Source organism: Sapajus apella, unplaced genomic scaffold (genome assembly GCF_009761245.1).
Source record: "Sapajus apella isolate SASKATOON/1434 unplaced genomic scaffold, GSC_monkey_1.0 scaffold33, whole genome shotgun sequence".
In the NCBI taxonomy this organism is placed as follows: Eukaryota; Metazoa; Chordata; class Mammalia; order Primates; family Cebidae; genus Sapajus; species Sapajus apella.
Genome location: NW_022436973.1, coordinates 12,850,213 through 12,862,856, shown reverse-complemented (window position 1 = coordinate 12,862,856; position 12,644 = coordinate 12,850,213). Strand labels below are relative to the sequence as shown.

At 41.8% G+C, this 12,644-nt stretch overlaps 1 protein-coding gene across 3 annotated transcripts in view; it reads right to left on the bottom strand.

The window, feature by feature from the left end:
- Positions 1-12,644, bottom strand: part of PSMF1 (proteasome inhibitor subunit 1) — a 48,482-nt gene that overhangs the window by 3,336 nt on the left and 32,502 nt on the right. For all 3 annotated transcript variants that reach the window (XM_032295376.1, XM_032295377.1, XM_032295378.1), the window contains one exon: positions 886-939. In XM_032295376.1, coding sequence (XP_032151267.1) covers positions 886-939 — 54 coding nt within the window. The remainder of the gene's footprint in view (positions 1-885; positions 940-12,644) is intronic.

The window sequence follows — 12,644 nt, the reverse complement described above, 5'->3', positions numbered from 1 at the left end:
TTTGGTTCTGTAGGGCTCCTCAAAATTGAGATCCCTGCCATATCCAAGAGGGACAACTTGATCAAGACCGAGGGCCAGAACTTGCCGAGGTCAATACAGCGCCCTCACAAGGTTCTGCAGGGTGAAGCTTTAGGGTTAAGGACTAATACTACCATTGAGGTAATTCGTGATGTTGGCTTTTTTTGCTCTCTTTTCTTTAAGGGCCTCAGGGCAATTTCTCCTGCCTGTGGGTTGCCTAGGTCTGGCTCCTGAAAGTATCTGTCCCTCATGGAGCTCTATGGACCTTACCTCATGTGCTCAAACTAGGATGAATGAGCTGATGGTTCCCCAAATTTTGAAGTCACAGCTTAAGCTGCACTGCAGACCTAAGTGATCTCCCCACTGTCTAAAAATGAGATGCTGAAGTTGGGGTCACTTTGCAGCAGAGCTTAAAATCTAGTCTGAATCATTTAGAGAAGAGAGTGGATAGTTGAGGCTGTAGTAACTTTGCTGGATGCATGATAAGAACCATCCAGAGTCTAATGGGGCTCAGGGACTCCCTTTATTAAGTGGGGTAACCTCTGAATAGCCCTGAGCTGCCCTAAGGCCCACCATGTGCTCCTCACTATACATCTGATAAACTAGGGTGGGCAAGGGGGCCGGAAATGGCAGAAGAGCTGCCTTCTGGGCTTGCTCAGCTCCCTGCCAACACTCAGCGCTCTCCTGCATTGCACTAGGTGTGGAGGAGCAGCGTATGTGGCAGTGCTTTCTCAGCCACTCAGCAACAACTGCCTCCTCCTCCCCGAAGAAAGAGACTGACCGAAAACTCTAAAATTAGAAGATGAGCTGGGGCTGAAAAGCCACAAGAGCAAGTTGTGTTGCTGCCACCTCCCCAGCAGTACTCACCCAAAAGGGTCTAAGTCTTCTCCCCCGACAGCAAATGGGCCCAGGGGATCACACCTGAAATAAACAAGAGACAATTATTTCAAGTCCCAGAGCAGTCAGGCACCTGATGCATGTGAGATCACAAACACTCCCAGGCATGGGGGACAGGGGAAACCCTTCCATGAGACCATAACACAAGGGATATTTCAGGGTGGTCCTTGGCTCAGATGAACATTGATAATCTTACAATGGCGATTACGTGAGAAGAGTGAAACACAAACCTAAAAACATGGATTAAAACAAAAAAAAAAACAATAAAAGCCATGGATTAAAATATTAAATGTTAATATTAATTGGTAACCTTTTATTGGTAACCTCCAGATAAATTTTATTCACATCTTTCTCCATTTTCTTAACTTTATATAATGAACCAAGAAGTTTTACATCAGAAAAATATTATTTTTAAACCCAAAAACCAAAATCCCAAAGCTAAGATTTAAAAGCTTCAAAGGCAGATGTATGGAGTCATATACAGCTAGAACAGTGCTTCTTAACCTTTCTGTCAATAGCCCCTGTATACAATTTTAGTACTATAGATGTACTGTGTATCTGTGTATACACTGTGCCTGCAGGAGGGCCACAAACTATTGTAATCTCCAGGACTGTCCCCGACCCCAATAACCAATTTCTGCCTTCATGGAGAATGCATGAGCTAGAAAGCACAAAAATGACTGCATGCTTTCTGGAGAGTAATTCTGTATTATCTCTGTAACATATATAGATATACACAAAAAAATACATAATCCTTCAAAAGTCTTATACTGTATGTCTTTTTTTTTTTTTTTAATGGCAGCACTTTTATTTTTTCTTAAACAATGATGCACTGCTGGGGCCTAATGTTCTCACATAACAGTAGAAAACCAAAATTTGTTGTAATCTCTTAAAGACTGAAGAATTGCATACCAAAAAACCTTACATAAATGAAAAGGATGAATAAATTTACAGGTGTAAATGCAAACCGCTTCCAACTCAAGGCAAGTAACAGCCCACGGTGTTCTGGCAGGAAAACATCAGCTAAGAAAGGAAACTGGGTCCTATAGGCAAGACAGACACGACAACTGGTTCAGGAGCTCTTGCCAGCCATTAGAGAAATCCCAGAACACTCAGCCCTGACACATTAATACCCTGCACCAGTGGGAGACTGCTGGCCACACAGACCCACCAAGCCTTGGACTTGTCTTCCACAAGCATGTCCTCACCTCAGCCATGAAGTGACTAAATCACATGTACTAAGGGTTGAAATCAAAGATATGTACAAACTATTAAACAAATACCAAGATAACAGTTAACTTGAATACAAGGTCAAAATCAGCAACAAGTTCTATAATGTAGTGCTGATATCAGACACAAGCTTCAAGGACAAATTTTTTTCCAAAGGCTTATTCCAGTTCGGTGAGGCTAGCATGAGGTATACACATTTGTCAGGGGCAAATTTATACATCTGAATTAACCTATGCAGCAGATGCTACACATCTGCTTGTAGTCCATTTAGAAGCATTTGCAGTGGACATGGAGGGGCCCAACTTGTCATACTCCTGCTTGCTAATCTACATCTGCTAAAAGGTGGACAGTGAGGCCAGGATGGAGCTGCCAATCCACACTGAGTACTTGTGCTCGCTAGGGGCAATGATCTTGATCTTCCTTGTGCTGGGCACCAGGACAGTGATTTCCTTCTGCATCCTGTCAGGGATGCCTGGCTGATTCCATGCCCAGAAAGGAGGGCTGGAACAATGCCTCCAGACACCGAAGCCTCACATAGCCGATGGCGATCACCTGGCTGTCAGGAAGCTTGCAGCTTTTCTTCAGGGAGGAGGATGACGTGACGGTGGCCATCTCCTGCTCAACGTCCAGGGTGAAGTGGCACTGCTTCTCCTTGATGTCACACATAACCTCCCGCTCGGCTGCGGTAGTGAAGCTGTAGCCGTACTCTGTGAGAATCTTCATGAGGCAGTCAGTTAGGTCCTGGCCAGCCAGGTCCAGACACAGAATGGCATGGGGCGAGCACAGACCTCATAGATGGGCACTGTGTGGGTGACCCCCATCTTCAGAGTCCATGACAATGCCAGTGGTGCGCCCAGAGGCACAGAAGGACAGTATGGCCTGGGCTGCCACATATATGTCCAGGGTGTTGAAGGTCTCAGATATGATCTGAGTCATCTTCTCTCTGTTGGCCTTGGGGTTCAGGGAGCCCTCAGTCAGCAGCACTGGGTGCTCCTCCAGGAATACATGGAGCTCGTTGTAGAAGGTGTGGTGCCAGATCTTCTCCATGTCTTCCCAGTTGGTGACAACGCTGTGCTCGATGGGGTACTCAGTGTCAGGATGCCGTGCTTGCTCTGGGCCTTGTTGTCCATGTAGAAGTCTTTCTAGTCCATGCCCACCATCATGCCCTGGTGTTGGGGGCACTTGATGGTGAAGGGAAACACGGTTCGAGGGGCGTCATCCCCAGCAAAACCAGCTTTGCGTATGCTGGAGCCATTATCAATGACAAGCACGGCAATGTCTTCTTTCACTGTGATCAGCGGAGGAACCGGGCAGCAGAGCGGCGGGAAGATGTGGCGTACAGACCAGCAGCAGTGAGTGAGACCCTCTTATATATCTCTATATTCTTTGATCTGATAAATTCATGTCTAGGTATTCATTTAAATAAAGAATACAGAATTTAAATTAAAATATACTCACAAAGATATTAATCAAGGAAACTGGAATCAGCCTAAATGGAGACCAGTTAGGAACATCATGGCAGATCCCTAAATGTAGCCATGAAAACAATAAAAACCATGTTCTTAGAATGTTTTAAAAATGATGTGGAAAAACATTCATGCTCTAGGGGAAAGGGGGTTATCAATAGCCTAGGGAAATCAACTGTGAAAAATGTGTGCAGGTGTATATGCAGGGTGGTGGTGGTATGTATATTAAAACTAGAAGAAGCGTACTAGGCCAGGCACAGTGGCTCATACCTGTAATCGCAGCACTTTGGGAGGCTGAGGCGGGCAGATCATGAGGTCAGAAGTTCGAGACCAGCCTGATCAACATGGTGAAACCCCGTCTCTACTAAAAATATAAAAAAATTAGCTGGGTGTGGTGGTGCACACCTGTAATCCCAGCTACTCAGGAGGCTGAGGCAGGAGAATCGCTTGAACCCAGGAGGCCACTGCATTCCAGTCTGGGCAACAAGAGTGAAACTCTGTCTCAAAAAAAGAAAGAAGTGTACTGAGAGTGTAAACAATGAGTTACTCCTGGGTGGTGAGATCTTTATACTTTCCTGTTTTTTCTGCACAGGGTATAGATATGGATATAATACAACAAAAATATTTAGTATTTTGAAAGATGCACTTTGGAATCTTCACAGAGCCCTGGCAAGCAGTACAAACCTGACAGTTCCAGGTCACTGGCAGGTTCCCGCCAGACCTTGGGAAGGCCTTATAAACAGCAGCTAATCTAAGCTTACAGGTAAGAAGCCATTAATTAGAGATCTGGGAAAAAATCCAAAAGTAGGTTCTCCTCCAGTCAGTTCCATCCAATGGGTTGGAACTGTAGAATACTGTGATTTAAACGGACCAGGCCAGGTTTCCTAGGGAAGGAATTTTTCCTGACCTAGATTACTGCTCCCAAGCCACGGTTGATGGAGCTAGCAGTCAAAGTTTCTGGTGGCCTCCAACATCCTGCCTAACTGGAGGCAGACCAGGTGGTGCCAGAGGGAAGTGAGCATCTTATCTGACTCCATGAAGTGCCCCGCCACACAGAGTGGCAAACATAGGGGGCTTCTAATGGATGTTAAAATGCTTGGGAATAGAGTCTTGATTACTCTGAAATATGCAACCATCTCGATTTTTCTCTCCAGATCACAGAATTGGGGAGGAGAGAAGAAACAGAACAACGAAGGTCAGAAAGGCAGTTGCAGGCTGGGTATAGTGGCTCATGCCTATAATCTCAGCACTTTGGGAGGCCGAGGTGGGCAAATCACTTGAGACCAGGAGTTCGAGACCAGCCTGGCCAACATGGCAAAACCATGTCTCTACTAAAAATCCAAAAAAAAAAAAAAAGGTCAAGTGCAATGGTTTACACCTGTAATCCAAGCACTTTGGGAGGCTGAGGTGGGAGGACTGCTTGAGTCCAGGAGTTCGAGACTAGCCTGAGCAACATAGTGAGACCCTATCTCTATCATTAAGGAAGAATATAAACATTTTCTAAAAAAGCAGTTGCAAGGCTTGCCCAATAATTTGTGTACTAGAAATTGTAACAACATATTCAGTAGGCTCATATTCGACACAGACTCACTGCAACACATGAACACTTCTGTGACCCCATTATGTACACACTTAGAACCCATTTATTTATTTTTCTTATTTTCTTTTTTTTTTTGAGACTGAGTCTCACTCTGCTACCCAGGCTAGAGTACAGCGGCACAATCTTGGTTCACTGCAACCTCCACCTCCCAGGTTCAAGCAATTCTCCTGCCTCAACCTCCTGAGTAGCTAGGATTACAGGCATGTGCCACCATGCCTGGCTAATTTTTGTATGAACCCATTTAGAATAAACAGCATGGGGGAGGGGAGTCCATGTTTCTCTAGATAGCCCCCTCTTGGCTCACTCTCAGTCTTGTATGTGCTTAATGAAGCTCTGGGGATTTTAAAAATTATTTTTGTACATGGCCTCTGAACTCAAGCCCCCCTACTATTTCAAATGGTGATCAACTGAAGGAAATGATCCACTCTAACCCTGCAGGAAAAACTGCATGGCTGAGCCCACTGGGTAGTATGTCGCTACTGCAAAAGCAACCTCTTTAAGGAATTGGAAGGTGATCCTGAACACTCATGATTTCCTCCTTATGTGCTTCTCTTTTATATAAAAGCCACATGCCTCGTTGGGCACACAAATCCAGCTGACAGCTGAGGTGGTCTGGGAACTGGAAAGGCCTCAGGACTGGGAGTCAGAGGTGTGCTCTGGACTTTGGGTTGGGGATTTTCCAGCTGGCTACCGGGAGTCTGCCATGAAACTTCTGCACTTCAGTCTTTAAGACATAAAATCTAGGTAGTAACACCCACAGGGCCTGCCATGATGGTAAAATGTAGCATTGTATGTGAACAGGTTTGTTAAAGGAAAGACCTGGAAGGATGAAATAACAGCGGCCACTGCTATTTATTGAGAGCTTGCTTTGTGTCAGATGCTGTGCTAAATTTAGTTTTTAAAAGATTAAGATCCACTAGCAAAATTTTTACTTCCTGTTCCTGTAACATTGTGTTCTGCTGGTCTAGAGGTCTCAGTTCCAGAGGGAGGGACGCTGCCACCAGAAAACACAGCAATGCTTCCATTAAACTGGAAGTTAAGATTGCCAACTGACACTTTGGGCTCCTCCTATCTTGAAGTCAACAGGCTAAGGAGAGAGTTACAATGTTGGCTGGAGTGACTGACCCAACTATTGAGATGAAATCAGTCTACTGCTCCACAATGGAGGTAACGAAGAGTACACATGAAATACAGGAGATTCATTAGGGAGTCTCTTTGTATTACCATACCCAGTGATTAATATCAATGGGAAACTACAACAGCCCAATCCAGGCAGGACTACAAAGGGCCCAGACCCTTCAGGAATGAAGGTTTGAGTCACTCCATCAGGAAAAAAAAAAAAAAACACAACCTGCAGAGGTGCTTACTGAAGGCAAAGGGAATACAGAATGGGTAGTAGAAGAAGGTAGTCATCAATGCCAGCTACAACCACGTGACCAGCTGCAGAAACAAGGACTGTAATTGTCATGAGCGTTTTCTCCTTCTTTTGTTAAAAACATGTTTGTGCATATATACACTTGTATTAAGAAAATATCTTCACCCTCGTTATTGTCTTTATTTAAAGATTATATATGATCTCAGGAGAGGTGTATGGGTTCACGTTGACAAGGGGTAGACTTGCGATGGTTAATACTGAGTGTCAACTTGATTGGATTGAAGGATACAAAGTATTGATCCTGGGTGTATCTGTGAGGGTGTTGCCAAAAGGAGATGAGCATCTGAGTCAGTGGACTAGGGAAGCAGATCCACCCTTAATTTGGTGGGCACAGCTTAATCAGCTGCCAGCAAATATAAAGCAGGCAGAAAAACATGAAAAGGAGATGATGGGCCTAGCCTCCCAGCCTACATCTTTCTCCTGTGCTGGATGCTTCCTGTTCTTGAGCATTAGACTCCAAGGTCTTTAGTTTTGGGAGTCGGACTGGCTATCCTTGCTCTTCAGCTTTCTGACAGCCTATTGTGGGACCCTGTGATTGCGTAATGGCCCAGACCCTTCAGGAATGACGGCTTGGGTCACTCCAAAAGGAAAAAAAAAAAAAAAAACAAACAACCTACTGAGGTGCTTACTGAAGACTTACATATATATGTGTGTATATACATATATGTGTATATTTATATGTATTTGTTTATATATGTTTATATATACGTATATATATACATATACACATATATATAAACAAATAGGAATATATATATCTCCTATTAGTTCCTGTCTCTCTAAGAAAACCCTGACTAATAAAACTATAAAACATATTTTAAAGAACTGTCCATTATATTTACCTACATATTTACCATTTCTACCACTCTTATACCTGATGTTTGAAGTTTCTGTCTGGTATCATTTTCATTCTGTCTGAAGAACTTCCTTTTGCAATTTCTTTTGAGAAGATCTGTTGACTCTAAATTCTCTTAGTTTCTTACAAAGAATATCTTAATATCCTTTAGAAATGAAGGTGAAATATTCACTGGATATAGAATTCTGGGTTGACAATTATTTTTTTCTTCATACTTTGAGAATGCTGTTCTTCTTTCTGGCCTCCATGATTCCTGATGAGAAATTCATAATCATTCAAATTGTTGTTCCTTTATGAGTAATGAGTTGTTCTTCTCTGCTTTCAAAATTTAAAAAAAAATCTTTAGTTTTCAGCAGTTTGATTATATGTTTGGGCATGTACTTCTTTAAGTTTATCCTATTTAGGGTCTGCTAAGCTTTTTGAATGTGTAGGTTTATTCCTGCTGCCAAATCTGAGAAGTTTTCAGCCATTACTTTCTTTAAAGAGTTCTGTACCACACTTTCTCCTCTCCTAGGACTCCAGTGGCCCCAAGGTTAGACCTTTGATAATTGCCCCACAGGTCCCTTAGACATTATGTTTAAATCTTTTTTCTCTCTGTTGTTCAAACAGAATAATTTGTTTACCTATCTTCAAGTTCACTGACCCCTTAGTCAAATCCATTCTATTACTGATTTATCCAGTGAGATTTAAATTTTCTTATGGTATTTTTCAGTACTAAAATTTCCATTTGGTTCTTAAGGTCTTCTGTTTATTAGCTGCCATGTCTATCATTTCATTCAAGACTGTTTGCTGTCACTTCTTGGAGCATTTTTATAATAGCCACTTTAAAGTCCGGCAGATAATTCCAACATCTGTGTCATCTTAATACTGACATCTGTTGATTGTCTTTTTGTGAGTTGAAATTTTCTTGTTTTTTTTTATGCCCAGTAATTTTGGACTTTATCCTAGATACTTTGAACATTTTGTTATGAGGCTTTAGAATAATCTTGATATTTTAGCAGGCAATCAATCCAGTTAAGTTCAGGCTCCAAGTTTTTCTTTCAATGTCAGTTCTGTTTTTACAGGCTTTACAGTGCTACTAAGGTCTCTACCATGCATGTGCTATGTAGTTGTCAGTCTGGGATCTGAACAGTGAGCTCTCCTGTAGTTATGTTCTGGAAGTCTTTGATGTGCCATTTAGAATCAGATCCACTAACATAAAGCTACAGGTAAGCCATAACAACTTTATGGGGTGCTTTCTCAGCTCTTCCCTCTCTGCAGTCCACTCAGTACTTTCCATTTCCCTGGGTGGCTTCTTTTTGGGTCCTCTGATCAGAAAGCTGGGGCTTTATTTACCTGCTCTGTCATGTAGTTCCTACGACTGTACCTGTGTCCAGAATAAAGTGGAGGGAGGACAAAGGGAAGAAAAAAGCAACAGTGGTTTGTCTCATACTCTTGAGACGACAGGTCCTCTTGTTGGAAAGGAAGGTTCTTCCTCAGTTTTAGGTGTGTGCAGACTGCTGCAGGCGGGATGTAAATGAACGGAGAAAAGGAAAAAGAAACATGGGAGATTTTTTCCACTCTTTCTGAGCATTAGTAGAACCTTTCTTTCCCTGCTCCTTTAGCCAGAAGTGCAGGCCTTTCCTGGAACACTCTCTGTCCATGCCAATGTTCATTTCCTTACTTTGGGTGTGCTTGAATTTGGACTGGAAGATATTTGAGGGGAACAATGGTGAATTCACTGCCCATTTAGTGGTATTTCAAACTCTGCTATTCTCCAATCTGCTTTCTTAATGAGGACTTTTCATATTTTCAAATAGCTTCACTCTATGCATTCTGTAAGGTTGCACTGAATGGGAAACTCAGGATGGCATGTGCTTACTCTAGAACCACAACCTTCTAAACCAGTACAGAATGCCAATATGGCTGCCTTCACAGCTGCTAATTTGTACCTGTGGTTGATCACTGGGTGTGAACACTGCACACCAGGCTGCTTTAGGAATGCCAGCGGTTTCATAGAGCAGCTAGTATCAACAACCTAAATATTTTCTGACCCTAATCCCTAATTCCACAGCATTATTTGAACTACATAGGCCAGTGCTGCTCAAACTGTCAGGTGCACATGAGTCAAGTGAGGGATCTACATTTTAAGATTCCCCCACTTGACTCATGTGCATTCAGAAGACTAGGAGTGGGACCTCAGATTCTGTATTTTTCACAAGCTCCCAGGTGAGCTGACATTGCTGGTTTGGGGCTATACTATTTCCCAGTCACAGTACAAATTCAGTCATGGAATTCTGGTGTCTGAGTTTATTAACTCTGTCTAGCCAAGTGTGGAAACTTAGAATTGGGGGAATGGAGATGCTGATAATGGCAAAGAAGTGTATGTGTACATATATAAGAGTAGCACTGGTCATAGGGCCCTGAGCAAACAGGGCAATAAACCTTTCCTTTTCCTTACCCTGAAGGATATCCTGTGAGATCAAAGGTGAACCAAGGACTAAGAAAGGTTGGAAAATACTATATTTAGGCTAAGTGATCAATGGTTTGTAGAAGAAAGAAAAAGAGAAAGAAAAATATACATAAATTATGTTAAAAATTCCAAAGCATTCAGAAAAGAAAAATGTCACCCATAATCTGACTCTACCACAATGATTACTTATGCATTATTTTCATATCTTCTTTCATAAGCATGTTTTAATATGATTATAACAATATTACATCATTTTGGATCCCACTGCTTTCCTCCAAATAAGTGCTGTATTTCCTAAGCTGTCTTTGCCATTAACATTTTTAATAGCCAAGTAATACATACTCAAGTGAAGCAAATTTTAAAAATTTACTTAATTTTCTATTGCAAGCATTGATGATGTTTCTGGGGTGTGCATATGTAACTATAAATAATACTGTACTTAATAACTTTCATGCACATGTTTTTTTTTCTGTTAGAAAACAGACATCCTCTGTCACCCCACTGCTATAAGATGGGAACAAGGAACTTGTTTCTTTGATCGACTGATTGAAAGGAGCTGTGCTCAGAAGCCTCAACTGTACCTGATTGAGATGATTAGATACTGGTCCTTCAAACTAATGAGATTTAGATAAGATTGTGAACTGAGTTGATCCAGTAATGGGTTAAGACTCTCGGGAACCTCAGGGAAAGGAAGATGTATTTCACATTTGAGAAGCCAGAGAACAGACTGTGGTAGATGGAATTTGATCCCTGCTCAAGACTCCACAGCTCCTAATCCCCAGTACCTATGAATGTGATGAGAAAGCAATCCTGTGATTGTTTTTGTTATATGGTGCAGTTGACCTCAAAAGAGGAGATTATCTTGATGGGCTATCTAATGAACAGGAACCCTTAAAAGCACAGAACACGGATTGTGGCAGAAGAAGAATGACAAGAAGAGACTCAATACAGCACTATTGGCTTTGAAGATAAGGCAGCCACATGAGAAGAAATGCAGAAAGTCTTATGGAGATGAGGGAGAAGGATAGGGACCTTAGTCTTATAACCACAAGGAAGTGAATTCTGCCAATGACCTGAATGAGCCAAGGAATTCCATACTCTTGACCTAGAGAATTATGAGATAATAAGTGGGTGCAGTTTTAAGCCACTAAGTTTGTGGCAATTTATGATGCACATATATGTTGCAAACGCTTTCTCCACTTTACTTGCCTTATAATTTGGCTTCAGTTAGCTTACAGATGTTATGAAGACAATGTTTTTCTGAGTAATTTAGAAGAATAATGAGACTGACTCCAGCACTGGTAAGGATAGGGAAATGACATTGAAATATAGTAAGAATGTCAATTAACACAACTGTTTAGAAGGGCAACTGAGCAATATGTATCAAAATCTCTATAAACAGGCTTGATCCTTAATGTGGTAATTCTACAGGAATCTATTCTAAGGGAAACATTCAGAGATGTGTTCCAAGTTGCATAAAAAGTATGTTCACTGAAGCATTAGTTATGGTAGCCCCAAATCAGAAATGACAGGCTAAAAAAAGAACTTGCGTCGTCCTTGATTTTTCTTTCCTTCATTAAGCCAACCCATCAGCAAGTCCTGTCAGGTATTCTTCCAAATATACCCCAGAGCCACCTGCCTTATCTACCACCATCTACCATCTACCACCATTATTTCTTGCCTGGCTGCCTGTGTCGGCTCCTTTTCTGGGTCTATTTCTACTCTTGTCTCTCTATAATCTATCTCTACAAAGGAGCCAGAGGCTTATTTATTTATTTATTTTTTTCATGTAAACAATACGAAGTCCCTCCCTTGTTAAAACTGCCTAGTGGCTTCCCATTCTTCTAATCTTGGCCCCATGGGTTAAATGCACTGGCTTGTGCTTACCCCATGGTGTCACCTCCTACATCTCTGCTCCACTGTTCTACTGTGTTCCAACCATACTTTCTCTTTGTTCTTGGAGCAATCCAAGCCAAGCTCCTTGCTTCTGAAACAATTATCAATACATGTGTCAAAAGTTGGAAATAGTAAGGGCTGAATTCTGCTCCAATGCTCATGAGATGTGTTGCTTTGGGCAAGTCAAGTTCTTGGTGCCTCAGTTTTCTTTTCCATAAAACGGGGATACCAGGAGCATCTACCTCATTCTCTTATGAGGATTAAAAGAGATTATTTTACATATACTTTATACTTAATGTAACTGCTCAGCACACGGTAAATGTTCAATAAATATTAACCATGTAACATGTCCACTGTCAGAATATGACTGCATTCTTCAAAGAAAAAAAAATCCATGGTTAATGGAGTCCCAACCACATAACTTTTCAAAACATTCTGACAGCTCCCATCACCCCATGGATCAAATCCACCTTCTTAGCACATATGGCCTTGTGATTTGGCCCTCGCATTCATCTTTTTTCCCTTCACATGCTGACATGACTGAAACAAAAACTCCCCCGCTTCTACAAGATGATTTCATAGCTCCATTGGTACCCATCGTTCCCTCTGCCATAAAATCAGTTACCCTCAATACCACAGAATTTTTATTGGTCTTTTAAAATTTAGCTTATCAGGCATCATCTCTATGAAGCCTTTTCTTCTACCCTTCAGATTAATCATTCTTCACTGGGCTTCAGCAGATCTCAGACATACTTCTACCGTTGTTTTAAAAAGATTTATGATCTGGAATGAAA